Source organism: Podarcis tiliguerta, assembly GCF_965153285.1.
Source record: "Podarcis tiliguerta genome assembly, chromosome: 14".
NCBI classification, from domain to species: domain Eukaryota; kingdom Metazoa; phylum Chordata; class Lepidosauria; order Squamata; family Lacertidae; genus Podarcis; species Podarcis tiliguerta.
This window is the reverse complement of record NC_139547.1, coordinates 20411446-20439295: the sequence shown is the minus strand read 5'-3', so window position 1 is coordinate 20439295 and position 27850 is coordinate 20411446. Positions and strand designations below refer to the sequence as shown.

General features: G+C 44.5%; 1 protein-coding gene across 2 annotated transcripts in view; it reads left to right on the top strand.

Moving 5' to 3' along the window:
- The window catches only part of AGBL1 (AGBL carboxypeptidase 1), a 388355-nt gene that overhangs the window by 182777 nt on the left and 177728 nt on the right, over positions 1-27850 (top strand). For both annotated transcript variants that reach the window (XM_083411906.1, XM_083411907.1), the window contains exons 19-20: positions 7138-7267; positions 19771-19902. In XM_083411906.1, coding sequence (XP_083268032.1) covers positions 7138-7267; positions 19771-19902 — 262 coding nt within the window. The remainder of the gene's footprint in view (positions 1-7137; positions 7268-19770; positions 19903-27850) is intronic.

Below are 27850 nucleotides of genomic sequence, written 5' to 3'. Positions count from 1 at the left end.
GAATCCAAAGGACAAGAGACACAGCCCTTCCTAAATGGCATTCCTGCTGAGAGGGGAGAACTTGCTCTTTGATAAATGAAAGCTGCAGCTTATTATCAGGAGAAAGGGCAACTTTATATATTTCTTTGGAGTGCCCAGTCAAAATATCACATTAGAACCAAAACAGCTTAAAAAGAAGAGGAAAACACACACACACCATAGTAGTCCCCCTCCCAAAGGCTTACAGCCAGGCCATCTAAGGGAACATCTTGTGTATAAAAGATGCTGGAAGATTTCTTCCAGTTTGCATTTTGAATGGAATTCACACATCCTGGATCAGACCGCAGTTAACCTTTGTTATTCTGGAGTTCTCGGCTCACCTTGGAAAGCATATGAAATTGCAAGTGAAAATGCATTTTATGGTAAAACGCATACCAAGAATGTGTATTTTGTGGTACAATGCATTAAAATGTGGATTTCCAAAAGTGTTGTTTTTTTTAAAGCAGAATCCTGTGAAAACAGGATGGAACTGACTAATGAATGAACAGGTGCAAAACTGGAAGACTGATCTGTCCATCCCTCCCTGCAGTTAAGATCTGCTAGTGAGGTCCTGCTTCAAATTCCATCTCATATGAATCCTAGATAAACTTTCATGAGAAGCAGGGTCTTTTCTGCTGTGGCCCTAGTGTTTTGGAAGATCCTTTGTGAGGTCTGCATGTCTTTTTAGAGGCAGTTCAAGATACCTTTCCCACACACACCTGGAGTTGATTTATTAATTTTGCTGCAGTTGTTTCGTACCAATGCTTTATGTATTTTAAACGGTATTTTTGTACATATACTACTTTGGATATGCTTTTTAAATATCACACACACACACACACACACCTTTTTCAAACAAGAGCTAAAATAGATAGTAACTTTCAGTATCAGCAGTTAAACATGCTCTCACCAGTAATCCTTCACCAATTTAATCTGTTTAATTTACAAAACAAGCTCGGGAGTTGCTATATCTTACATCATGTCCCATGTAACCACATTTTCAGGGAGAGAATGGAAAAAGGGATCCCTTCCATCTGTACCTCTCCTCTTTTTCTCCATGCTTTAAAAAATGTTGATTCATTTCCCAGCCTGCTCTTTAGCCTCCCAGAACATGCCCAACTGCCTAATCACAGTATTCTCTGCTGTTCGCAGATTGAAAAAATATTTCTGCATTAAATCATGTTAAGCATAAAATAATTCACATTTATGTATCCTCCCTGGATTTTTATGTGTGGAAGGCACAAAGATCTATTCAAAGGGAATGGCACAATTGATCAGCTTCCCTGTGACAATTACTGTCATGGGGGTAACCCAATAAACTTCCCATTCTCCTTCAAATATGGAGGGAGCTCACCACATTAACTTCCAAGTTTATACCCTGATTATAGGCCCCTTAGCAAGTTAAATATAGCCCTTTTAAAGGTGTGGGGGGTGCACTCTGTTCATATTTTCATCAGACACATATCACGCTAGTGCTGAGGGATCTGCACTGCCTGCTACATACATACAAAACCCTAAATCTCCACACCAGGTTACCTGAAAATAAGTATTCTACTTCACTTCCCATGAAGGGCACTGTGATTAGCTGATGGGACCTGGTTTTGTCATGGCCTGATGGTTATTGGCTTTCTTATGGGTTGTGGAATGCCCTCCCTGCTGAAATATGAGAGGGCCCATCCCTGTTGTGACATCACACCAGCTCCTGAAGAGACACCTGTTCAGACAAGCCTCCCCCTGAACTCTACTTGTGATCTCATTGTTTAAACTGTTTAAGTGTTTTCAAAATGGGTAGAGCAATTAATAGAAACCATCTTGGTTCAGGCCAAGGGAGCCAGCGTTTGTCCACAGACAGCTTTCTGGGTCATGTGGCCAGCATGACTAAACCGCTTCTGGCACAACGGAACACCGTGAGGGAAACTAAAGCACATGGAAACGCCATTTAGCTTCCCACCACAGTGGTACCTATTTATCTACTTGCACTGGCGTGCTTTTGAACTGCTAGGTTAGCAGGAGCTGGGACAGAGCAATGGGAACTCACCCCATCGCAGGGATTCAAACCACTGACCTTCCAATCGGCAAGCCCAAGAGGCTCGGTGGTTTAGGCTACAGCGCCACCTGCTCCCACCCTCTGCCACTGAACAATGGTCTTTGCTAGGGGTTGCTGATGCAGTACACTCCAGATCTTATTGGATGACAACTGCCATCAGACATCTGGAGAGTGCAATTATGGCTACCCCTGGTGTGAACTGTCCTGAGAGCATATGAATATCAGAAGCTATCCAGTGCTTTAAATGTATGGTGTGAATGTGGCCTGTGGTACCACTTTCAACAGTTATGGCTTCCTCAAAAGAATTCCAGGAGTTGTAGTTTGTTAAGGAAGCTGAAAGTTATTAGGAGACCCCCTACTCCCGTGCTAAAGTCCCAGAGTTTCCCATGCAGAGGGATAGATTATTAAATGCTCTGGGAATTGTAGCTTTGTGAGGGGAGTTGAGGTCTCCTAACTACTCAGCACCCTTAACAAACTACACTTCCCAGGATTCTCTGGGGGAAGCCGTGGCTGTGTTTAAAGTGGTATCACAGTGCTTTAAATGTAAGGTGTGAAAGTGGCTCATTTAGAGGGCACCAGGTTGGTGAGGACTGGTATATAGGATTGGCATTTGAACTGGCTACAGGAAAAGGAAAAGATTTGTGTTTTTTAAAAATAAAAAAGAAAAGAGAGAGAAGGATTCAGCAAAAGAAACACTAAGTGAGAAAGGGAAAGACAAATAGAGAGAGGGAGGGAGGGAGGGAAACAAAGACAAATTCAGATGCAGACACTGATAAGGAGACAGAAAACCACAGTAGGCATAATACAAAAGGGAAGAGAATGAAACACTAGAGAATGAGAGAGACAAAGAGAGCAGGAGGGAGTCACGAGTCACTTCTTAGGGAGAAAATGCCGCTGCAGCAGGGAGATAAAACTGATTCCAAAATCTTCTGCCCATTACAGATAACTAGAAAGACAGGGCCCATCATATGGAGTGAGTGATGTTAGGACTGATAATAATAGCACCTGGGGCACAGCCAGCTATAAAAATCTAAAGGGACATATTGTGTTTGATAGCTGGAGAGCCGCTTTGCAATTCACTGCGCATCCTAATAAGAGTGAGGAAAGCAGTGTCGGCAGTGGGCAGGAATATCTATAGAAGGGAAAGAGATGCAAGTACACACCAGGATGCCTTTGGAGCAGCATGGGGCAGCATCAATGCAATGTGCGGCTAAATGGCTCCTGCCAAGGAACAAGGGGAAGGAGAGCTTTGTGTCGGCACATTATGGAATCTCTGGGCCGTGTTCTCAGCAGAAGCACAAAGGAGCAGGAAGCCATCGCTCGTCCTCCCCACCTGAAAAGAAGCACATCACATTCCCAAGGAGAACTTAACCCTCACCATCACCACAAGGCAGTGGTTCATTTATTTATTTGTGGCATTTATATCCCTCCTGAGCTCAAGGGAGCATCTATAGTTCTCCCCCTCCCAATTTAATCCCCACAAAAACCCTGGGAGTTAGGGTAGGCTAAGAGACAGTGACTGGCCCAGGCACCTAGTGAGGTTCTTGGTTGACTGGGGATTTGAGCCCAGGTTCAACACTCTAACTCAAGATCACCAGTGTGCTTCCCCTGAGCCCAATGGGCCTCGTAAAGGTTGTCACCTGGTGCCCATGAAGCCACTGCCCCCTTGGTCATGAGAGGATGAGGTACACTGAGCCTCTTCGACTTGCCAGTCAGAAGGTCGGCAGTTTGAGTTTGCATGACGGGGTGAGCTCCCTTTGCTCCTGCCAACCTAGAAGTTCAAAAGCATACCTGTGCAAGTAGATAAATAGGTATCACTGTGGCGGGAAGGTAAACAGCATTTCCATGCACTCTGGCTTCCGTCACGGTGTTCCATTGTGCCAAAAGCAGTTTAGTCATGCTGGCCACAGGACCTGGAAAGCTGTCTGTGGGCAAACACCAGCTCCCTTGGCCTGAAGCGAGATGAGTACCACACCCCATAGTCCAGTTTGACTAGACTTAACCATCCAGGGGTCCTTTACCCAGTGGCAGAGTATCTCCTCTGCATGCAAAAGGTCCCAGGTTCAAACTCCACCATCTCCAGATAGGATTGGGGAAAACTGCTGACTAAAACCCCAGAGAACCACTGCCAGCCATTGTAGACAATACTGAGCTAGGTGGATCAATGGTTAGACTCAATATAAGGCAACTTCCTGTTTTCCATTGTCTTGTACAGCAGCTTGTGAATGCATATTGACAACATCTTCCTCAGCTCAATGTGGCTCTGGTAATTGAACCTTGACAATAAGCCCACAAAAATATAGCTGTTTATTTGTGGGGAAATACCACCACCATTGGGGACGTGGGTGGTGCTGTGGGTTAAACTACAGAGCCTAGGACTTGCTGAACAGAAGGTCGGCGGTTCGAATCCCCACAACAGGGTGAGCTCTCGTTGCTCGGTCCCAGCTCCTGCCAACCTAGCAGTTTGAAAGCACGTCAAAGTGCAAGTAGATAAATAGGTACAGCTCCGGCGGGAAGCTAAACAGTGTTTCTGTGTGCTGCTCTGGTTTGCCAGAAGCGGCTTAGTCATGCTGGCCACATGACCCGGAAGCTGTACACCAGCTCCCTTGGCCAATAAAGCGAGATGAGCGCCACAACCCCAGAGTCGGCCACGACTGGACCTAATGGTCAGGGGTACCTTTACCTTTACCTTTACCACCACCATCATCAACAACAATAACAGGATCAAATTCATAGGAACATAGGAAGCTTCCTTTTTTCTCAGCTTGGTTGTTGGCACACACTGGAAGAGGAGGAAGAAGTAAGAAGTTCTAGCTTCTTGGTAGAGAATCTGCTTTCATGGAAAAGTTCACAGTTCCAATCCTTGGCATCTCCAAGTACATACTGTCCAACTTTTTCAGATAAAAAAACCTCAGGATGTGCATCTTCCAGGACATGCTCCCAGGCGAGTAATGAGACCCGTTCCGCCCTCTCACCCCCCAAAGCATGGATGCTTTAGTTGAGATTCTTGCATTGCAGGGGGTTGGACTAGAAGACCCTGAGAGTCCCTTCCAACTCTAAAATTCTATGACTCTATTCTATGAAAAGCACTTTTTTTTGGGTGAGAGTAGGCCGCCTAAAATGGCCACCCCGATCTCACACGTAAATACTGGATGCACCTTTTTTCTGGGACACTTGGTGGGTATGCAAGTAGGGCTAGGAATAATCCCTGTCTGGAACCCTGGAAAGCTGCTGCCAATCACTGTAGATGATCCTGATCTAGATGGACCAATGGTCTGACTCAGTTATCAGACCGGTTCATGGGTTCCTGAATCCTGATCATTGTCTATGTTGGCTTTGGCTGGTTGGAGCTGGAATCTAGCCACATCTGCAGGGCATGACGTTAGCTTCCGCTGCCCTCGAGCATCTCCCCAAATCCTCCAGATGTTTTGGACTACACCTCCCACCAGCCCCAGCCAGTATGAATGAGATGGACACCAGCTGTACAGAATGTACCGTTTTTCATTATTAGCAGATTCCAGTTCACTGAGAATGAGAAACTGCAAGTGCTTTACTATCTACAGCATGCATTGTAAGGGGGCAGATGACTAAAATTGCAGGGTCAAAAAGGAGAGTCGAGAGAAAGGGATAATGCTCTAGTGGAGCTTGTGATGCTGTAAAAAAATAATAATGAAGAAAGCCTCAAGCACATTTGCCTTTCCTTTAAAAAAGGGTGTTAAATTAAGGCATTATTATAAAAACAAAGCAAACGGCAAAGTATGTAATAAATTGCTTTATGCAGAATGAGAAATAAAACCCTCAATACTTCTGGCAATCTATAAAAGCCTGTAACTTTGTGCTCAGTACAGACCATTAATATTTTACAAAACTAGATAATGATTTGGATAAAGTAACTGGAGAGCCCCTTCTGGCTGTACACAACAGAAAGGCTATATAATCCAGCAGTGGTTTACATAAGCTGCTATGCAAATGACTCCCATTTCAAACACTCTGGATGCTGCAGTTAAAGCAGGGCTGGGGAGCTGCAGGCCAAGGACCAAAAGCTACTCTCTAGCCTCCCTAGTTGGCCTTTGGAACTCAGGCCATAATGCTCCCCAGGCCACACCCCCTCTCACAGGCCACACCCCCTCTCACAGGCCACACCCTCCCTTGAGTGCTTTTGCTTGGTTGAAATGTGTCATTGAACTATGATAGAGCCAATTGCTTGTGTGCAAGGAGTATGGAGGGATGTGTGGTGCGTGTGTGTCTGAAAACCTGGGTTTTGCACAACTGGAATGTACAAGCTACTGATCAAAGGTAAGAACCACCTCCAATGCTCTCCCCACTTTTGCATCGCACCTTCTGCATCGCACTGGTACATGACCTCTGGACCTCTCTACCAGGGAACGTGGCCCCCAGGCTGAAGATTATGCTTAGACTTAACCGTCATGAATTGGTCCAATCCTCTTGTAAAGTTGGTGGCCACCACTGGTTCCTGTGGGTGCTAGTTTCATAGTTTCGCTATGTCAAGAAGTACTTTCTTTTATCTGTCTTGAAGCTTCCAGTATTCAGCTTCATTGGATATCTGCAAGTTTAGTATATATTTCAGGATATCTGAGGCCAATTTTCAGCCCTGGTCAAGTTGTACCTGGGGAGAAATGCGTCACCATAGAGCCCCGCTCGCATTATACAGCCAACAGGGAGCTATTTAAAGCAACACTCCTGTGTAGCATCTCTTAGGTACGGATGTTTGCAAAGTATTTTACAATAAAGAGTCTTTTTTTGAATTACATATATTGCTCTCGCTGTAAAAATAAGACTGCCCCTAATATTGTTAAGTCCAACAGTACATGCCTCAGCAGGCAAAGAAAGTGATAATGAATACAGCACAGAAATGAAGCTTCTAAAATAAACAACTCTGGAGATTTGACTTCATTCAATTCCATCAAAATTGAAAGTGTGCAGGAATAAAGAACAGTGTGAGTAGCCAAGCCTGCCCTGGCTCTCAACACCTTTTGTGAGGATTACCGAGTTGCGGTTTTCAATCTTTTTCTTTTTTCATTCTTAGATTTCTTCTTCTTCTTTGATTCTAGCCAACGATGCTCCTTAAGCGCGGATGACTTGAATAGGCGATGGCTGAATCCCAGTCCAGCATGCCAGCCCACCATTTACCACACAAAGGGCCTCCTTTACTATCTCAGTACTCAAGGCCGAACTCCAGTGGTGAGTCTTTGTCGTTCGTATTTGCTTTGCCCAACTATCCTTAGACTATTATCTGCCTCTGCTGCAGAGGTGGGGGACCTGTGGCCCTCCACCACAACATGGGGTCCGAGTGGAAAGATACATTGGATTTAGTTCACATTTAAAGGCAAACCAACCCACTGTGCATTTTCCAGAACAATACATGTACCAAAAGACAGTCCTCCTTTGAAATTTGCACTTCTTCAAATTCCACAGTACAGTTCTCCAGCCTATAAATGTGTACAAAAAATGCATATACTGAGCTCAAGTGAGTTAAGCAATGAGTTTACAAAAAAAAAAAAAAAAAGCATTTTATTAGGGGAGATCGTTTTGCAAAAATTGTTTCGTTAGCAGAAATTCACAGTATAATGCCAGTGAACTTTCATGAATATTTTTAAAAAGAAAAATCAGATTCCCCCCTCTTTTAACTAGTCAGTATTGATTGTTATTGGTTTTATTTGTGGTTTTAATGATGTTTTATGGATCTTTTGTTGATTTTGTCCTTATATATTGTAGTCAGCCTTATGTAAGAGCAGATTAAAATGCATCAAAGAATATGAATAAACAGATATATAGATAAACCAACAAGGGAATGTAGGGAACTGAACCTGGGTCCCTCTGCATGCAATGCATGTGCTCTTCCACTAAATTACAGGCTTTCCATCTATGGTATAGCCTCTGTGAAAACCAGGCCAAAGTGCCCTTGACTAAGCCCATCTATGCAAATATGGGATTGAAAGATAGAAAGAGCCCCACAAGTGTAAATACCCATGGGTAGAGATGACAGGAAGTTTGCTTATGTTCACATTTTGTCAGGCTTTGGGGAATCAGAACCCTCCTCTGGTGGCAGCAAAGAAACAGATAAAAAGAGAAGAGTTCTTACCAATTAGTTTATTCAATAATCACAGTGAGAGACAAAAGAATGTGGTCTCTCTCTAGAAATGCCATTGCTCCAACTGTAATCCCCCTCCTTCATCTCCCCTACTCTACATCAGTCCTGCGTCGGCTAATCTGAGCCTTCCGCCACTGAGCTCTCTGCTGTACTACTCTCAATGCGTTGGTCCTGGGAGAAGGGGGGTTATGAATGCTTTCGAAGGACACTGAATCTGTCAGCTGTCTCTCCCCTGGTGCTGCTTCTTCTTCCTGCTATTCCTCTTCCAATATTTCCCAGCTCTGCTCTCTGCAGCCTCTGAACCATGCCCTTCTGCAGACCACTGATCTAAATCTATACAGTACTCCTGTTCTTGGGAAGGTTCAGGGGAAAGGGTGGTGGCCCCCACCGTTCCTCCTCAGTCCAGCCCCTGACACATTTAAATGTGAATCTATGAAATTTGCACTTTCTGAAACAATATGAGAACTCAAGCACAGCCAGCCTTTAGAATTCACAAACAATGTTTACGAAAGATGCATATATGTAGGATCAAGTGTGCATAAAAAACAGCAATTTGTAAAAATAACATACAAAAAATTGCATTCTGTTTGAAGAAGCTGCCTGCAAAAATGTTTCAATTAGTCGAAAGTACATACCCAGAATGTGTTTATTAAGGATAAATTTGCACTAAAAATTCTGGTGAATTTTCATGAGGGTTTAAAAACAAAACTTTGCAAATTGTGGCTGAAATGTGGAGAACGGAATTTAAGATTGGGGAAATGAGCAAAAGATAGATCTGAAACTGACAGATCCTTCCATCTCTACCTTTGGGCCTCCATCTGCCTTCACTCCTTGGAGTCCAGAAGGGCCTGGAGCTGCGTCTCTTTGCGCAAAGGCCATTGCAAGCTCTCAGCAAACCTTAGCTTTAGACTTGGCTATTGATTCCTTTGTCTCACTCTTTCTTGGCCTTTAGAACATGACAGGCTGTTGGAGAACTGAATTTTCCCTGCCTTTGAAGGGTTCATTGATTTTAGTTTATACATGCTCTCTCTCACACACCTTTCCTCCTTACTTTGGAAGTAAACCTCTTATTTTCCAAGGGAGCTTACAGAACCAAGTTCACCAATAGCCAAACGATTTCAGTGAAGTACTTTGGTCTCATTTGTCCTGGTGACATGTGGACAGCACCCCCCCCCCCATCTCCCATTTCTTCAAAGCGGGAATGGCAGCTTAAAGGAGCAAAGGAAAAGAAAGAGGGAAACTAACAGCTTTTCGATAGGGCAAGCAGCTGAACTGTTGATCACTTTTTCCTGGGAACGAAAGGAACTGCAGGCCTGGCAGACTTTTCTGTTAAGTTCTGCCATGGTAGGATTCCCAGGACACTGTACCCAGAAGAGAAAAATATCCAATAGTGAAAACACACACACAAACCTGCCAATTGAAGACTCAAGTTAAGGTTATCTCATGTTGTCTCAAGCTCCCCAAAGCCAGGAAGCTAACTACCAGGTGTGCCCGGTGATCAGTAATTCTGTTGTGCAATGTCACAAATTGTTCTTGCTTACAACCCTCTCCACCAGGCCAAACCTTTTATTGGTCTTTCAGGCCCAAGTTCAGAGAGGGAGGATGGAGTGCTTTGAACCAAAAATGTCCCACCTTGCCTTATACTGAGTCAGGATGTCGGTTCATGTAGCTCAGTATTGTCCACACTGCCTGGCAGCTGCTATCCAGAGTTTTAGGCAGAAAGTCTCTCCCAGCCATACCTGGAGATGTCGGGGATTGAACCCACAACCTTCTGCTTTCAAGGCAGTTGCTGTGCCACGGAGCCATGGTCCCATGTCTTGCTATATTTGCAGATGAGTCTTCCTGAGAAATGCCACAAGCCTGTTTACTGCTTACATCAGTAGCTGGCAGGGTGGGTTAAGACCAGGATGGGGAACCGTTTTGACTCTGTGGTTCAGCACCTTACTGAGCCCTGACCTAGCAATTCAAATTTGACCAGTGGGAGGGCCTGCCTGCCTGCCAGTTGCTTGATGCCAGACTGATGCCAAGTGATTGGTTGCTTTGAAGTCCTGCAGTCAGGACTGTAAGTCCCAGAGCAAAACTGAATGACTTGACAGTTCAGCTTTCTGATTCTGGTTTGGGAACTGCCGCATGATGAACAAGAACAAAATGTCCATTTGCTATCACGTTGAGATTTTTGCCAGCAGGCATGCTGCAAAACTTCTGTGGTTGCCTTGTGAGCTCAGTTGACTAACTTGGAATTGACGTGAGCTCCTGTGAGCACTTTTTGGGTGGCGGGGAGCGGAGAGGCACTGGCCTAAAAATGACCTGAAATCAGAATCATTAAGCAATTCATTCCTGTTAAAAATCAGAATATTGACTGCCTGTACACTGCCAAAATTCACTTTTTGTGTTGTCTGTTTAAGTGGACGAATTGTTTTTCAAAACTTGCTTTGATATTTTTCATTACTGGCACAATCACCCATCATGAAACTGCTTGGAAACAGAGCTTCATATACCACACCCCTGGTCATGAGGAGTACCACCACTCTCACTCCTATTGCATCAGAAGAGGCCCTCATCTCCCACTGTTTGAACCATCCTGCCAGATACTCATGCAAGGAACAGCAAGATTGCGCAACATCTTTGCTGATCCCAGGGTTATATCTGTTAAGGCATCAGCATTAACTTCCAGTTTCTAAGCTTTGTGGCGCTTGAGCCAATAATATAGCCTTAACTCTAGCCTTCAGCCAGCAGGGTTTTTAATAAGAGTGCCCCAAAATAGGGGTTGTGTTATACATGGGGGGGGGGGTGTTATACACGGAAAAGTATGATATATTTGTTCAGGACTCACAGCACCTTCTCATAGGCCCCAAAAGGTTGGCCACTCCTCATCTGACTACTGCACTTTACTACCATATTCCATAGCTAAATGAATACCGTAGATATTGCACATAGTGCCCACTATGTGGCTGACTGCAGACACTGGGATTTTTTTTGTTTAATTAAAAATGAAATGTGCACATACCACATTAATTTACCAGTAGTTGCTGCCTTGGGCTTTAATGGAACATGGAAACCTTAATAATTTTTGAACCACTGCTCAGAAAGTTACCAAACCAGCAGAGGATCACCTTCCTTAATGAGTCTGGATAAAATACACAACAGTTATCACCAAAATGTGAAAGAAATACATGATAAACCTGTTCAAAATTATGAGTAAGCTTTTGTAGTTTCCTAAACCACCTAACTTTATTAGTACAAATTCTGAAGGGACGCCGCCCCCCACAATCAGTTCTCAGTTTGGTACATTTGTAGACCACATCATTTTGGAAAGTGGGTTGTCTGTCTGTCCATTTGTCTGTTCTGTGTGGGTTCATCCACACCTTGAGATATAATTGCCAAACTCAGCACAAGGTTTCCCAAGGGGCAGGCAGTGGTCTTTGTCAATGTCTAGATGTCTAGATGCACCACTTTGAATCAAGATGGTAGACCAATACACACAGCCCAAATTACACTATCCATTTTAAAATAACTTTTTTGTTTGTTTCTTAGAATACCCAAGCAGCACTGGGCACTTTCTGCTAATAGATTATATACACCAAGTTGCTCCAAGTGTCATTTTTATGAGCTATAGAATTTTGAGATATTTAATGGTGTAGCCTTCTTATTGCTGCTCATCTTAACTTTTTGCTGTTCATATGCCCCTTTAATAATTTGTGGACAGAAGTCCACATGGCTTATCACTGCCTCCTACTGGATTAAATCAGAATGCTTTGCTTGCACCATAGCTCTGATACAGGTACCAAGTCATATATGCCAGCATTTGACAGGTGAAGATAGGGGCACTCTTGTGTACTTCCAGAGGGGAAGCCATGTTTAGTCTGTTACATAAATAAACAAATATAGGGAGTTGTGGAGCTTTAAAGAGTAGCAGATTTATTACGGCATAAGTTTTTGTGGTCTAGAACATCTGGACTTCTGATCAAGTGGGTTTTAGGCTACAGAATTTATGCCACAATAAATCTGTTAGTCTTTAAGGTGCCATAATCAGGCGTGACAACAGAAGCAAATGGCTTGGGGGAGCAAAGCTTTGGCAAATGCAATTATTAGGGGACCATGAATTTAATCTGTGCTTAATAAGATGTGATTAAAAGCTGAGGGAGCAAACAGGCTTGTGGGGATAGTTTGCGTGTGTCTTGTGTAATACTTATAACACTCTGCTGGCTCCTGCCCAACACACACAGACAGAGGCTCCCACTTGTAAGAAAGAAAGAGACTTTTCTTCAGGCAAGTAACAGTACAGGCTCAGCCACAGACACAGTGCTCGGGAGTCACAATATGGGAGTTCAGGAGCAGGGCAAAAAGATTAGAACTGGACGGAAGCAACAAAGATGTCCAAACAAGTTTCCGATACCCTCTCGCCGAGCTTTTTAAAATCAGGTGTGGCGAGCTCAGTTGTGAGGCTCTCTTGCCTCGTAGGAATGTTGAGATTGCAAGTGTGCACTTCTTCAGGGAGGGTGGGTCTGCTCCCATCTGTGAAGGTGGTGTCTAGTTCTAGGCAACAAGTCTGCCCCCTCCTGTTCAGGTTCCTGTTCAGTTTCTGCCATCTCCTGTTCTGTCCCCCCCTCCCATGGCTGAGGAAAGCCCTTTGAGGCTCTCTGCTCTGCAGGAAGGTCAGCGGGGAGATCCAGCATCTCTGTTCCCTTTTTCAAAAAGAGGAAGGGGAGATCCCTCTCCTCCAACCCAGTTTCCCACAATCCTCCTCCTCCTCCTCCTCCTCCTCCTCCTCCAGAGCCTGCCAACCCAATTGCTTCCAACCATCCCAACAGTGCTGTGGAGTGCATGACAAACACCTCAATTCTCACACAAAGGATCACAGCCTCAGCCTTCCTCCATTACACATGGCTGAATGATTCCCGCCCCCCTCAACTCCTGTACAGTGGAGATTAAACTGACCATAAGATGGTTAATCTCATAGTCGATCTATTTGTGCTTATTATACAAGAGTCCGGTTTCATTTGATTTAAAATGAAAGCTTTTGTGTCTTGCATCCTCAAGGTGGCTGGTTGTAATGCGACAGATTTAGCAGCCCATTCCTTATGTGGATAGGCAGTTACGAAGGCGGGCAGACTGCAGGGAAGGGAAGCAAACATTCACATATAGTGCCCCTCTGCATGGCCGGTGCAATTAGGTGGTGACAGCGGCATTGCTGCTGCTTACCCAGATGATGCAGGGGGAGAGCAGTAGTGAAGTCAGCCTTGTGCAGGTTCCCACCAGTGTACCTGTGCAGCCCAACCTCAGCATTGCCCTGCTCCATCCTGCCCCAGTAAGCAGCAAGGACAGTGTTCTCTGGAAGGTGTTGCAGCAATGCAGGGAGCTGCTTTATATCCAACCAGACCACTTATCCACCTAGCTCCATCTGGTACACAGGCTGAGACCCTACCTGCCCGCGGACCGTCTCCCCAGAGTGGTGCATGCTCTAGCTATCTCCCGCTTGGACTACTGCAAAGCACTCTACGTGGGGCTACCTTTGAAGGTGACCTGGAAACTACAACTAATCCAGAATGCGGCAGCTAGACTGCCCAGACCACATAACACAAGTCCCGAAAGACCTACATTGGCTCCCAGGACATTTCTGAGCACAATTCAAAGTGTTGGTGTTGATCTTTAAAGCCCTAAATGGTCTTGGCTCAGTATACCTGAAGGAGTGTCTCCACCCCCATCATTCTGCCCAGACGCTGAGGTCCAGTGCCGAGGGCCTTCTGGCAGTTCCCTCACTGCAAGAAGCCAAGTTACAGGGAACCAGACAGAGGGCCTTCTCAGTAGTGGTGCCCGCCCTGTAGAACGCCCTCCCATCAGATGTCAAAGAGATAAACAACTACCTGACATTTAGAAGACACCTGAAGGCAGCCCTGTTTAGGGAAGTTTTTAATGTGTGACATTTTAATGTATTTTTAATATTTTGGGAAGCTGCCCAGAGTGGCTGGGGAAACCCTGCCAGATGGGTGGGGTACAAATTAATAATAATAATAAAAAATAATTATAGCTCAGTATTGTCAACACTGACCGGCAGAGCTACTTCAGGGTTTCATATGCAGGGAGTGTCTCCCCACCTGCCTAGAGATCCTGGGGATTGAAGCTAGGACCTTCTGCAGATAAATCTGATGTCACAGCAGCACTGCCCCACCACAATGTCTGCTCCTGCTGCATGTGGATGTACATGCATTTGAACTAGAATTAAGATGCTATCCCTTAAGGTGGCCATGAGTCTTACTTTACAGAGGAGAGGCATCTTTGAAGGCATCCTTCATTTAATGGCTCCCTGGTCTGAGTCCAGCTGAAAGATAATGAGCCTTCAGAAAGGACATCAAGGACCTTGAAGTTGCTCATCAGTTGTTAGCACCAACGACAGCAGACTGAGCAGGCACAAAGGATGCCTAGTCGCAGTCTTATAAGACATTGTATTTTTGCTTCAGTGATTTCAGTTATGACAATTATTTCTGACCTTGCAGCAGTAGATGTAAAGTCGCATGTGTAAAATGTTAGGCAAACCTGTGTGGCAATGTTCTATCAGAATGAGTCTTGGTTAAGTCCAGAAGGTCCTGTGCTTAATTCCTGGAGGTAGGGTTAGGAAAGATCCCCTGTATGAAATCCCAGAGAGCCATTGCCAGTCATTGTAGACAATACTGAGCTGGATGGACCAATAGGTCTGACTTGGTTTAAGGCAGCTTCCCATGGCCTATGTCATTAAACAAAACAACAAACTGCAACAGTCCATAAGACAGCTATCATTCTCCCATTGCCAATAGCCTTGCTGCTTTCAGCTGAAACAGGTTAAATTCTGCTGAAGCTCCCAAAACACTTTCCATCTGATGATCTGGTATAATCCTGCACTGGCAAGTGGGACTCCCTGTCTCTCAGCACGCCAATAATGGCCCTATCATTACAGATCTGCCTGCACTAATCTCTCGGATGCAAAATGGTAAACTGGGGAAGCTTAAGTGGTCCAGCTGTCTGGGACACTGAGGTTTCCTGGGTACTTCTTTAACGTGGAAAGTTGTATTTTAGGTGGATAATGTCTGATCCTTTTTAGTTGTTAGGAGTGCACTAAATTGGCAGGTAATTGGTAACCAGCGGAACTGGGCGTTCTATCTCAGAATGGGACCGAGGCCATGAAATCCCTGTTCAATATTCAAGGAGGAGGTGAAATAAATAATAAATAAATAAATGCAATGTCCCACTTATGGTTAAACAAAGCTATGAGTGCAAGTAGCTGTGTGAGCTTGGAAGTAATACTAGAGCCAAATTATATCTATCCATATCAATAATGATATATCTATATCATTTAATGATGACAGATCATTAATGACAGATGGGGCCAATACCAGGTAATTGAACACAATACAGAGGCTTACTTCCAAAATGCATGAACTGGAGACTGAGCCAGAAAATATGTGCATGACTCAAAGAGTAGCAAAGGACCGGTGTAGAGAGAAAGACACTCAAAGACTCAGGCTCTGGAAATGTTGCCTGTTCTTGGCTTTCTAATTGGGGTATGGAGTTCCATCAGACGAACAGAAGCACAGCTTCCTGGGTTGCCTGAAAAAGCAATCTGGGTCAGCATTCAGTTTCTTAGCAGGGGGCAATCAGAGTCTTGTGGGAAGCCTTCCAGCAGAGCATGAAGACAATGGTTGTCTCCTGTTGGGTATCCTGAGGTATATTGCTTCTGAACATTTTTATTTTCTGGTTTTTTTTTAATCCCCACCCCCAATCTCTCACCAAAGAAGACTCCAAGAGTAACTTACAAGATAAGTAGTCAAGGCAGTCTTTACTCTCTCAGGATTAACATCTGAAAGACAGGGCAGAAAAGGAAAGGGGAAGATGGAATGGGGAAGAAGGAGAGGGAAAAGGAAGATCAGGTGCCCATTTCTTAAACTAACTGTTGTTAAAATGCCCACCTGGGATGCAAGCAGTTTGGGAAGCAGAATGAAATGGCCATATGAGATTGGAAGGAGGGCCAAAGGCAACTGGTTGCTCAGCAGAGCGGATGGAATAGCCCTGTTTCCCTGCTCAGCCTAATAGCTATTGATAGCCTGACAATGTTTTGTTTTCGAAAGGAGGAGATCTTGGAGTTCAAACCAACCTGCATAGTCATCTTTTCTGATCTTCATGACTTTCCCTCAGTCGATTTGTCGGTTTGGGTTGTGGTTAACCAGGGTTGACCAAAGAGACACTCTATTTACAACGTTACATTGATTGTCGAAATGCAGTGACAACTGACTTTCACATGGCGATCTTGATGACCTCCATTCTTATGAACAGACAAATGGGAGATGTAGTGAGATTGGAAATATTAACTTGTTCCATTTCCCAAAAGTGAGGAAAGAGCTTTTTTTCAGGAATTCACCAAAAATTATCTTTGAATTAATAACTGAAAGTTGACAATCACCAAATTTTGGGCATTCATTCACACACTCTCCAACACACTTATGTATTTGTGTGTGTGTGTGTGTGTGTGTGTGTGTGTGCGTATGGACACCCCCGATTTGCAGCTCCCTGATAATGGCATTTTGCCCTCTTCTGCCTCAGGAGTCACCACTCCCAACCCAAATCCACCCCTGAAAAACCGACTGTTCCTTTCCCCACTTTCCCACTAGCCACATTTGGCCCTAAGCCTGAAGTTCCCCACCTCTATTCATCTGCCCATCACTATCAGTTCTCTCACACAACAGGAAGCAGCACTGGGGAGTCAGAGATAAATTGCACTGCTGATTTCTCCCTGCAGCCTTCTCGTTCTCTGTTGGAGACATTACCTTAAAGAAGCAACTGACTCCTTAAAAACCTATGCTTGTAAGTTAGAGATTTCCCAATACTGTAGTGAAGATGCGGAGAAGTTTTGTAGCGCCAATGGGTATTGGCTTCCCATCTCGGCAAACGGGACAAATTGATTGTTCTTCAAAAGCCCCGGTCAATATTAGCCTCTTGCGTCAATAAATCCTGATTTTTCACTCTGATCAGTCGATAGCTGCATATAAAGGCAACCTGAATGTGGCCTTGATAAAACAAGCATCAGCTTTGTGTGCAACAGCAGAAGCTAGGCGGATGGATTAGACAGTCATATTAGATGGGGGGGAAACACAAGTATTTTGCCACAAAGGAAGGTCATGTACTGTTCCTCAATTCACCTGGATGTACATAATGTAATAACAGTGTACAGGAGCAGCTCACATAATTGCATGCTTATCCATTCCTGCAAACGGCGTGGTATAAGCTGTGGATTTAAAGGCAGCCAAGTGGTGCTTAATTGTTTCAGAATGTGCAGGCTTCAGTTCTCTCAATGATAACAGGAAAGGTTGGGAAACCAAAAAGGAAGCTGATAAATTGTCCTGCTATTGCAGAGTAGGATCTTGTGAACTTATCTTCCGTGGTTGCATCTGCACTCTAGAATTAAACTGTCTTAAGAGTCATTTCTTCTTGAGGAACCTAGGAGCTGTAGGGTCTTTAACAAAGAATCTGGGAAGAGGTGTAGCTCAGTAGTAGAGCACATGATTTACATGCAGAGGGTCCCAGGTTTCAATCTCTTGTCATCTCTAGGTAGGGCTGGGAAGGACTCCTGCCTGAAACGTTGAAGAACTGCAAGTCAATATTGACAGTACTGAGCTAGATGAATCAACAGTCTGACTCAACATACTGAAAGACAATGTCTTATGTTGCTAAGTTCTTAGCAACCTCATCATTCTTTGGGGGAAGCAATGGCAGCTATGAAATCAATACAAATCTGAAGTGCAGAGAGGTCCCAAGAGTAGCTATGGGCCAGCAACGTCCACAATTACATTTTGAACAGCTCTGTCCTAAATCTTTGAATGACCTCTCTCAGTTGTTGCCTGTGGATGTTAAACAGTGTGAGATACAAGATAGACTCCTGCAGGACCTCATAGTGCAGGCGTAGGGGAGCTCTTTCACCCCAGGGGCCACCTAGGCAACCTTCCAGGGACCACATGCCAATGGTAGGTGGGGCCTGACACAAAAGTAGGTGGAGCAACAAATGTAAAGGTTACCTTTGTACAGCCTTAAATTTTACCTTTGTACAGTAGGTAGTTTCTAAACACACTCACACACCCCTCTCCGCCCTCTGTCTGGACAAGCAGGAGGCATTATCAGGGTCCAAGGGTACAAAGGTGGGCTGGTGAGGGGTGTGGCTTGAGCAGAGGGCCAGATAGAGGGGCTTGGGAGTCTCATTTGGCCCTTGGGCCTGAGGTACCCCACTCCTGAATGCAAAGAGATTGAGCAGTAGTGCCCAACAGCACCTTGCAAACCATCAAGCCTTGTGAGATGATCCCCTTCCCAACATCTCTGAATAGTATCTGAAACAGCAAAATTAGTGCTTGCGGGACTAGATTTTCATTTTGTTTTATCCTCTTAATTTATCTTTTACATTGTTCTTGGTATGCATTAAGACTAAATTATTTCATTATAATATTTAGTTTATTCTTTGCTTATGAAGTGTTTGCCTTTGCTTATTTGAGTTTTCAAAGTGCTTTGTAAGAAATTTGGTTCCTCCCCCCCCCCCACCCACAAGGGCAATGTTGATTATAAGTTGATGTTTCTTATGTGCAGCTTTGAGCACAATCCACTGTGGAAAAGAGGAATGAAAATAAACCAAGGTAGAGACGGTCCAAAAATCCTACTTTCAGTTTCCAAAATACATTGCACCCACACAAAAACTGGGGTGCACTATTCTCTTGATTTTTAGGGTGATAGACAGGTGTGGGCTGCTGCTTACCTTAATTCTACAAAGTTAAGGAGTTCGGGTTCAGTTTCAATGTTTTAAAATGGGCCACTCCCATCCAATCCAACATCCTGTTCTCACAGTTGCTAACCAGATGCTCATGGCAAACACACAAGGAAGTCCTGAGGGCAACATTGCTCTCCCCACTCCCACACTTACTAGAATGGTTTCAGAATGATACAATGTGCCATTGCATTGCTCCCAAACCACTTCAGGAAGTGTGGTTCGCTTTTTACTTCCCCTGCTTCCTGGAGTGACTTGGAAGTGACAAAACACCACACTGCATTCCACCGTTCTAAAGCCATTCTAGTTAAGTGCTGGTAGAGGAGACAGGGAGAAAGGGTCCCATCACACTGGGAATATGACAGAGCCCCAAACCACCAAACACCTCATCCATTCAATCCTTAAATCCTAATGTACAGATTTTGGAGAAAATTCTTTTTCTCTATGACATTTTTGGAGGGGCTTTGATTCGCCACAAATCACCCGAAGAATGGCTGGGAAAAAATAGAGAAACTTCAGCATAGCAATAAACAAAACCTCTGGAATCGGTCATCCAGGTAGGAATGGATCCATTGTTGCTAACCTCTCTTGTGCCTTTGTTAGGCATTTCTAGCCTATCAGCCTCCCCCAACAGAAACAATGTCCTTTACTGTCATGCATGGTCACCCAGCGGCAATGCTGTATTCAGCACAGGTGACCAGGCCAGGCTTCATTTTTGAACAGCTTTCTCTTTGGCCCAGTAGTGGTTTCTTAGCAACTACTCAGCTCTCTCCTGAAAGACAGCAAGATTTAGGAGCTTTCTTTTTCTCTTATCCTCAGGTGTTTTGCGACTACCACGGCCATTCCCAGAAGAAGAATGCATTTCTATACGGATGCAGTATAAAGGAGACCTTGTGGCAGGCGGGACGTACTGTTGATACGACTGTTGTCACCGAGGATGTTGGATACCGGGTAAGACGTTCTTCTTATAGTACAGACTTTTGCACAGAAATTCCAGGTGAAACTGCTCTGCTGCTCCTCTGAGTGGCCTGTTTATTGATCATTTGTCCTGATTTGCTTACACAGAGGTAAAATGGTATTTGATCTTTATTCAGAATTCATTCTGATTTGTTTGCAGGGAGGTTATTTGACAATGAGTATTCATCCTGCATCCATCCTGATTTGCTTGCAGGGAATTCATACACCTTCCTGTTAATTGTTCATTCATTCCACAATAGTTGATTCAACCCTCCATTGGAAAAAGTCTATTTCTTTTTTAAAGTGGAACTTTTGTGGTCGCATGACAGAACACTTTAACCTACTTTAATAGGGCAAACCTACATTTCCTGATATGTGCTTGACAAACTTCTGGAAAATACTGACAGTCTTGAGTAGGGATTTAAGAAGCGCTTTCTGTTCTGATCTGTATTCATCATAATCAGCACTGTTTGCATTCTGCTGCAATTTGATTTCCACCAACTATTAATATAATTTGTGCCCCTGTGTGCTACTTAACATGGCTTTTGTAACTGTTTACATAACTTAATCAGCTCACACTAATTTCAATGTAAAAGAAACATCAAAGCAATGTAAAAAAAAGTCATTAATTACATCTCATTTGCAGACACAATTAAACAACAAAGAGGTGAGCAAATATTGATCGTATTCGCTTGCCTGATTTCTGTTCCTGACCATAGACAAACACATGAACTACAGAAATTTTACTTCCATCTTCTGTTTTCTTCTGAATTCTCCAACATCTCTAGTCTGGAGACAGCCCTGGACTTTCCTTTTTTTATTTTTTTATTATGTTATTGAAGTATACTCTGAGTTGAGAGTGGATTTCATGCTCTTTATTCAACTCATAGTGGTGAGGAGGAATGGAAGTTCCCCCAGAATGTGTGCTTTATATACATTATTTACACAACGGGCCCCACGTGATTGGCTAATTCCGGGATTCACCTGTAGGCCAATCTGGTTGCGGATTCACTTCCACCTGGAGCTGGATTGGGTGACTCCTGTGGACCAATCAAACTGCTGCATTCTGGACCCTATTGTTCTAGGATCAATCAGACTGCTGCCTTTTGGATCCTATTCAACTCAGTACATAACAGTTATAGAATAAACTCAGGTGGTAAGAATTTCAACAGAGAGGAAACCACACAGAGCAACTGAGAAGCAGATAAGAGGTGCCAGCATGTTCAGAACCCTGAAGTTTTTACAAGTCCCCAAACCCCTAAAACCTAAGAAGACAAGTTGCCTCCCCACCCACTTTCCAAAAAAACACTTCCAAAAGAGAACAAAGCCTGCTCAGCAGCATGGAATATTGTTTATTTGACCCCATGTGTGCTATACCTTTAAAGCAATATCCTACCACTTTAAGTAGTCATGGCTTGTCCCAAAGAATCATGGGAAGTGTAGTGTGTTAAGGGTGGCTGAGAGTTGTTAGGAGATCCCTATTCCCCTCCCAGCGCTACAGTGACCAGAGTTCTCTGAGAAGAGGGATTGACAGTTAAACCACTCTGGCAAGTGGTCTAGGAGAAGAATAGGGCATCTCCTAGCAACTCTCAGCACCCTTAACAAACTACGCCTCCCAGGGGGGAAGCCATGACTATTTAAAGTGGCATGATACTGCTTTAAAATGTATAGTGCAAATGGAGCATCTGTTGGAAAATGAATATGGGAAACCAAGGTGGTGGTGGAAGATGAAATGATTTTCTTTCTTTCTTTTTTTGGAGCCACCTTTTGTGTGTGTGGTGAATAAATTATTGTAAATACCTTTGGCTGTGTGCGTTGCTTTCCCACTTTGCAGTGCTAAGGGTTAGCTGCACCTGCTGTAATTGAAAGTGAAAGCATTTCCCGAAGTGATCTTAATAGAGCACACTGTGAGCCTGAAACATTGACCAGAGGAAATATTTCACACGGCGTTCCTTAGCCTGAGCGAGATAGCGTTGGTGGGGTGAGGGACGGCAAGGTGGGGGAAAAGCTCGTCGTCAGCATATCTTCTGGAGCTTTGTTGCCGCCAAACTTTAGGAAACCGGGGATTGCTGGCAAGCATATAGAGAGCATCAAAGAGCTGCCTTCCAGCAATCGAGGTGTGTGCCTTGAATCCGCAATGGATGAGCCATGAGCAAACTTCTGCTGCAGTCTGACAGTGGAGGCATTAAACATTGACACCCACATGTTATGAAACCTGTTTCCCAACAGGTGTGACCCACCAGCCCATAAAATGCATCATGCAGTCTTTACCTAGTAACCTCTTTCCTTCTTGAGAGCTCCACAGACAGATTTTCTACACAGTGCCAGAGCTCTGCCCTTGACTCCACACATAAGTGGACTGAGGCTACCATGGCTCCTGACTTATAGGCAACACCTCCACACACCCCTTTTGGTTGGCTAACTGTAAACAGCATTAACCCTCAGCTTACTAACTGACTAGGGACACGGGTGGCGCTGTGGGTTAAATCATAGAGCCGATCAGAAGGTTGGCGGTTCAAATCCCCGCGTGACAGGGTGAGCTCCCGTTGCTCGGTCCCTGCTCCTGCCGACCTAGCAGTTCGAAAGAACATCAAAGTGCAAGTAGATAAATAGGTACCGCTCCGGCGGGAAGGTAAACTGTGTTTCCGTGCGCTGCTTTGGTTCGCCAGAAGTAGCTTAGTCACGCTGGCCATATTACCTGGAAGCTGTACACTGGCTCCCTCGGCCAGTAAAGCGAGATGAGCGCCGCAACCTCAGAGTCGTCCGCGACTGGACCTAATGGTCAGGGGTCCTTTTACCTTTACTAGCTGGATAGTCCCTGCTTTTGTACTGCCAAAAATTCTGCTCACCCTCTGCAAGAGGTGTGTGTGTGGGGGGGGGGTTGCGACACCAAGTGGGCTTACCTGGCCAGGTGCCACCCACCTTGCTGCAGGGTGGCCGTCGTCCCGCCCCCATCTTGGCAGGACAATGGGCTGCCGGCTGGGCACTTTGTTTTCCTGCTAGATTCACCCACCCAACCCTCCTTAAAAATATAACATGGTCTCCTTTTGCAGGCTAACCTCTTGCTTCCTAGGTCAGCGGGCGCTGCTATGGTCGTGAGATGGTTGCTGTATTCAGAACCGGGAAGGAATTTCCCTGCATTGGCAGGTTTTGCCTTCCCCGTAGCAATTCATCACAACTTGGGCGGTTTTTAGGTCTTGGTCAGTATCCTATAGTCTATCTTCGAGATGGGGGTAATATCTTCATGCACCCCCACGCTGCGGCATTTGCAGGGCCCATTAAAGGGTTGATTGCGGGAGTCACTGGCCCTAGAGCAGCAGCATATAGGTCAAACGCCCGGCTTTGGTGAAGTGGGAGGGCATGCTGTGTAAGTTCATGCTTTACAGTCCCCTCCCATTGCACCTGGCTGCCCTGCACATCCTCAGCCCCTGTTGGGTTGAGAGGGATACCTGCCAAGGCCTAAGCCAAGGTTCCTAAACCTGAAATTCAACAAAGTTGTGGCCTAATTTAAACCCATACATTGTTGTCATGTCTCATTTCTGGGGGGGGACAGGGTTTAGCGCATGGACTTGCAAATTCTGTGTAACTTGCCTTGAGCTCCTGGAATGTTGGTTTTGTAGGTGAGTCTTTGTTAGCTTTAAATGACCTCCTTGGAGATATCTGAGGAAACCAGAAAGGAAAAGTTGTCCTTAACAGTCATTTTGGCACATTGGTACAAATAGATCTGTTTGTTTATTGGTATGGGGTTGGTTGGAATTGGTTTTTTGTTTTTTTGCTGGAAATGTACAATTAAAAGATAATTAATGAGAAAATAAACAGAGAGGAAAGAACCATTAGCTTGAGACCTGAGAAACACGGTTACAACAAACAGAATATTAAATTCGTATTTGCTAATGTTTACAAATGAGCACTCCACACACTTATGTTCCACTTACCTACCAGCCTTTTTATTTAATTAAAATAAAAAAGGTTGATTATAAAGACAATTTCCATTGTCTTAAGGAGGTGAATTGAGCTGGGGAATCTGCATATATATTTTTCATCATCTCTTCCTTGGGTTGGGCTCAGCTGGGCAAGGACAAGAAGAAAATTCTCAGACCTTCACAGATGATGCTTGGGGGGGGGTGTCTGATGTTTTGGGGGCATTTGTGTGTATGTTGTCTGAATGGCAACTAGGGGAGAGGAAGTTGGTGGGTGTCTTTAGAACATCCCACTCTGCCCAAGCCATGGACCACAGTGATCATTGCACCAAGCCCAAGGCAAGTTTCCACAAACTAAAAGTCTCCAACAATTCCTTTATACTAAACAAGACCATGGTAGCTTAGTGGCAGAGCATCGGCTTCACATACAGAAGGTCGCTGGTTCAATCCTCAGTATTCCCAGGTAGGGCTGGGAGTGGCACATGGTTTGAAACCCCCAAGAGCTTCCTAACAGTCTTTGAAGCATGTTGTTTAAGGAACTCGAGGCATCTAAAGAGCTAAGGTGGGAATTTAGCATTGCCAGATTCCACCCTCTCCCAAGTCCCCATTATGTTATCTGCAGGTATGAGCAGGTGTCCATGCTTATTTTTTCCCTGCTGCCCAAAAAGCTTCCCTTGCAGATTTTTTGGATCAAGCTGATACAGGAGAAAGGGAAGCCCTTTTTCTGTGATCAGATGGCTGTCCAGCCAGAACTGCAAGAGAAAAACACACACGATATAGACAATTCAGGCAGCCCAGCTTGTACAATGCAGATAATTGGCTCGTGCATTTATGGCTATCATTTCACTCCTCCTCTACACTGGGTTATTGAACGCTTGGTGACTGGGGATGATTGACATATGCACATTATGATACTGGTCATTTCTGCCGTTTGCATTGTGATTGGGCTGGCCTTACCTGTTAGGCTCCAGGATCAGCTTAAGCTGCTGGTGAATGTTTTCTTAAGAAAACTATGTCTGGGGATGAAACAGGAGATTTGCCCAGCTTTGACCTGCCTGGATGAGAGAATCAAAGGCTTATCATTAGGCTGGTCCTGTGTCCAACTTCACACAGGATATTCCTCTTATTTGAAGGGCTGTCTGGTACAAGTCCAGTTAAAATAATCCTAAAATGAATAAGGGGTAGGGGCCTTGAAGTTGCCCAACCACAGTTAACAGCATTTGGACAGAAGACTGAAAAGGCACATGGGCCATTGCCTGGTCACAGCCTTCTCCACTAGGGTGAGAAGGTGTGTGTGTTTCTTCCAAGCAGTGAGTTAAAGTCTTTTACCGTCAGCCAACAATATTAGCTCTAGGCTAATAATAATAATAATAATAATAATAATAATAGAGCATCAGGTAATCTACCGACCAATGATAATGAAATGTGAAAGCAAACAAGCACAATTCATCTGTGAAAAGAATCCCGTTCCCTCTTGGAACCATAGGTGGCGATATTTGCTCAGGTAAAGAAAGAAGGTGTATATCAGAGCTGAAGTCGCCCCCTAATAGATATTGCAACCGTTTTCTCCAGAAGAACATTTAGTGTATAAAGTCCAGCAGTTTTGCACAGAGTATTTATTTGTGTGTGTATCTATTAAATTAGAGGCAGATACACAGAGATTTGGGGAGGACGCAGCCAATCTCCAGTTGCGATTCACAAGAAAATCAGAATAGCTCCATATCAGGAATCCATATTAGGTACTTTCCACCCTACTAATAATTTAAGAAAATCCCTATTGGCTCAGACCCACAGCCCATCTAGTCCAGCATGGAAATGGCAAGAAGAAGAGTTTGGATTTGATATCCCGATTTATCACTACCCTAAGGAGTCTCAAGGGACGCGAGTGGCGCTGTGGGTTAAAGCCTCAGTGCCTAGGGCTTGCCGATCAAGAGGTCAGCGGTTCGAATCCCCGCGGCGGGGTGCGCTCCCGTTGTTCGGTCCCAGCGCCTGCCAACCTAGCAGTTCGAAAGCACTCCCGGGTGCAAGTAGATAAATAGGGACCGCTTACTAGCGGGAAGGTAAACGGCGTTTCCGTGTGCGGCTCTGGCTCGCCAAAGCAGCAATGTCACGCTGGCCACGTGACCCAGAAGTGTCTCCGGACAGCGCTGGCCCTCGGCCTCTTTGAGTGAGATGGGCGCACAACCCTAGAGTCTGTCAAGACTGGCCCGTACGGGCAGGGGTACCTTTACCTTTACCTTTAAGGAGTCCCAAAGCGGCTCACATTCTCCTTTTCCTTCCTCCCCCATAACAAACACTCTGTGAGGTGAGTGGGGCTGAGAGACTTCAGAGAAGTGTGACTAGCCCAAGGTCACCCAGCAGCTGCATGTGGAGGAGTGGGGAATCGAACCCAGTTCACCAGATTATGAGTCCACCACTCTTAACCACTATACCACACTGGCTCTCTTCCAACCAGACCATTCCCATCAACCTCAGCCAGTGGCTACCAGGTTGGCTCAGGCTGGTCTAGGAGCATTCTGAGTGATACTGGCAGGCATTTGGATTCCTTGGGGAATGGTTCCTGTGTTTGCTTTTCATCCAGTAGGGGCTCGGACCGGACACCTGTCAAGTTGGTTTGTGCGTGGCAGAGGTGGACCAAGGCAAAGCAGAGTCTCCTAGTTTCTCAGACCAGCAAGCAAGCCCAACTTAGAAGCCTTCTAAAATTGCTTTGCTGTGTACCGGAATGTTGAGAGTCAGTGTGACGCAATGATTTAGAGCGCCGATGTTTTTACTGATATTGTAATCTTGTGTGTCGTGTGCCTCTACTCTTATGAAGTGCACATTATAAATACTTGAATATGCATTAACCTCTTCCACACACAAAAAGCCTTGAAATGACTTACAGATACAAAACTACGTAAGATACGAAGGCCTTTGCAATGCATTTAAAACCAAATACATAAAGGCTTTCACAATTCTGGGACCATCCCTGGAAAATCAGGACACTTGGAGGTTATGTGGCTGTGTAAAGTGGCAGCATTGTGTTTTAAAGGTTTGCTGTTAATGTGGCTTTGGTGCATAGGCCCTCCATGAAGGTTTGTGACCTGTTTGGTAACGGCGTTGTGGAACACCTTACCCCATGCAGTGCATCTAGGCCTCTACTTCTGATGTTTGGGTTAAGACTTTTCAAAATTCTTCCTGGAGGGTTTTGCTTTTACAAGCAGATGAATTCTGTCCCCCCCACCCCCTTTCCTGAACCTTCCTCTATTTTATACTGCATTACATGATCGGTACTGTTGTTTTATGAAGAATTGTGATATTTTAATTGCTGAAAGCTGACCTGAGTAATGCATTGCATTAGAAGGGAGTGATATAAATCCTTGAATGAATGAATGAATTCAGGGCATTTGGCATATGGACAGCTTTAATGATAGTGCTGTTGCAGTTTCTTAATCTGGGCTTTAGTGTGTGTGTGTGTGTGTGCGCGTGTGCGTGCACACACACACACATACACATGTGCTTACAATGGTTATTCTAATGATATTGTGTATTGTTTAAATTTGTTTTATTGCATCATATATATAATAAATTGTGCATATATGTGTATATGTATGTTGGTGTGTGTGTGTACAGAATATAAAGCTATATACAAGTCCAATAAATCCAATCACATCAATCATATCATTTATGGTATTTTCCCTATATGCTTGAAGTGTTTCCTGTACATTATCTCTTCAACTCTCAGAGATGTGTAAGAAAATGGCTTTTTCCTGGTTAGTTATGCTGTACATTTTCATTATTAAATGTTTAGTACATCCCATTACTCTTTTATTCTGTTCCTACTAATTCAGAACCAGATAATTGGTTTATGTAACTTCCATTCAGTGTTATTTTCCAACGATTTCAGTGGGAGATCTAGCCTGTCTTCTGTTGCTTGTGATTTATTTTCATCCTGCTGGCATGAATTTTTAAAGCATTATGCTCCTCGTCCAGATCTACCAAATTTCAGATAGATAGGACAAAAGCTCCCTATTTAGAAGCAA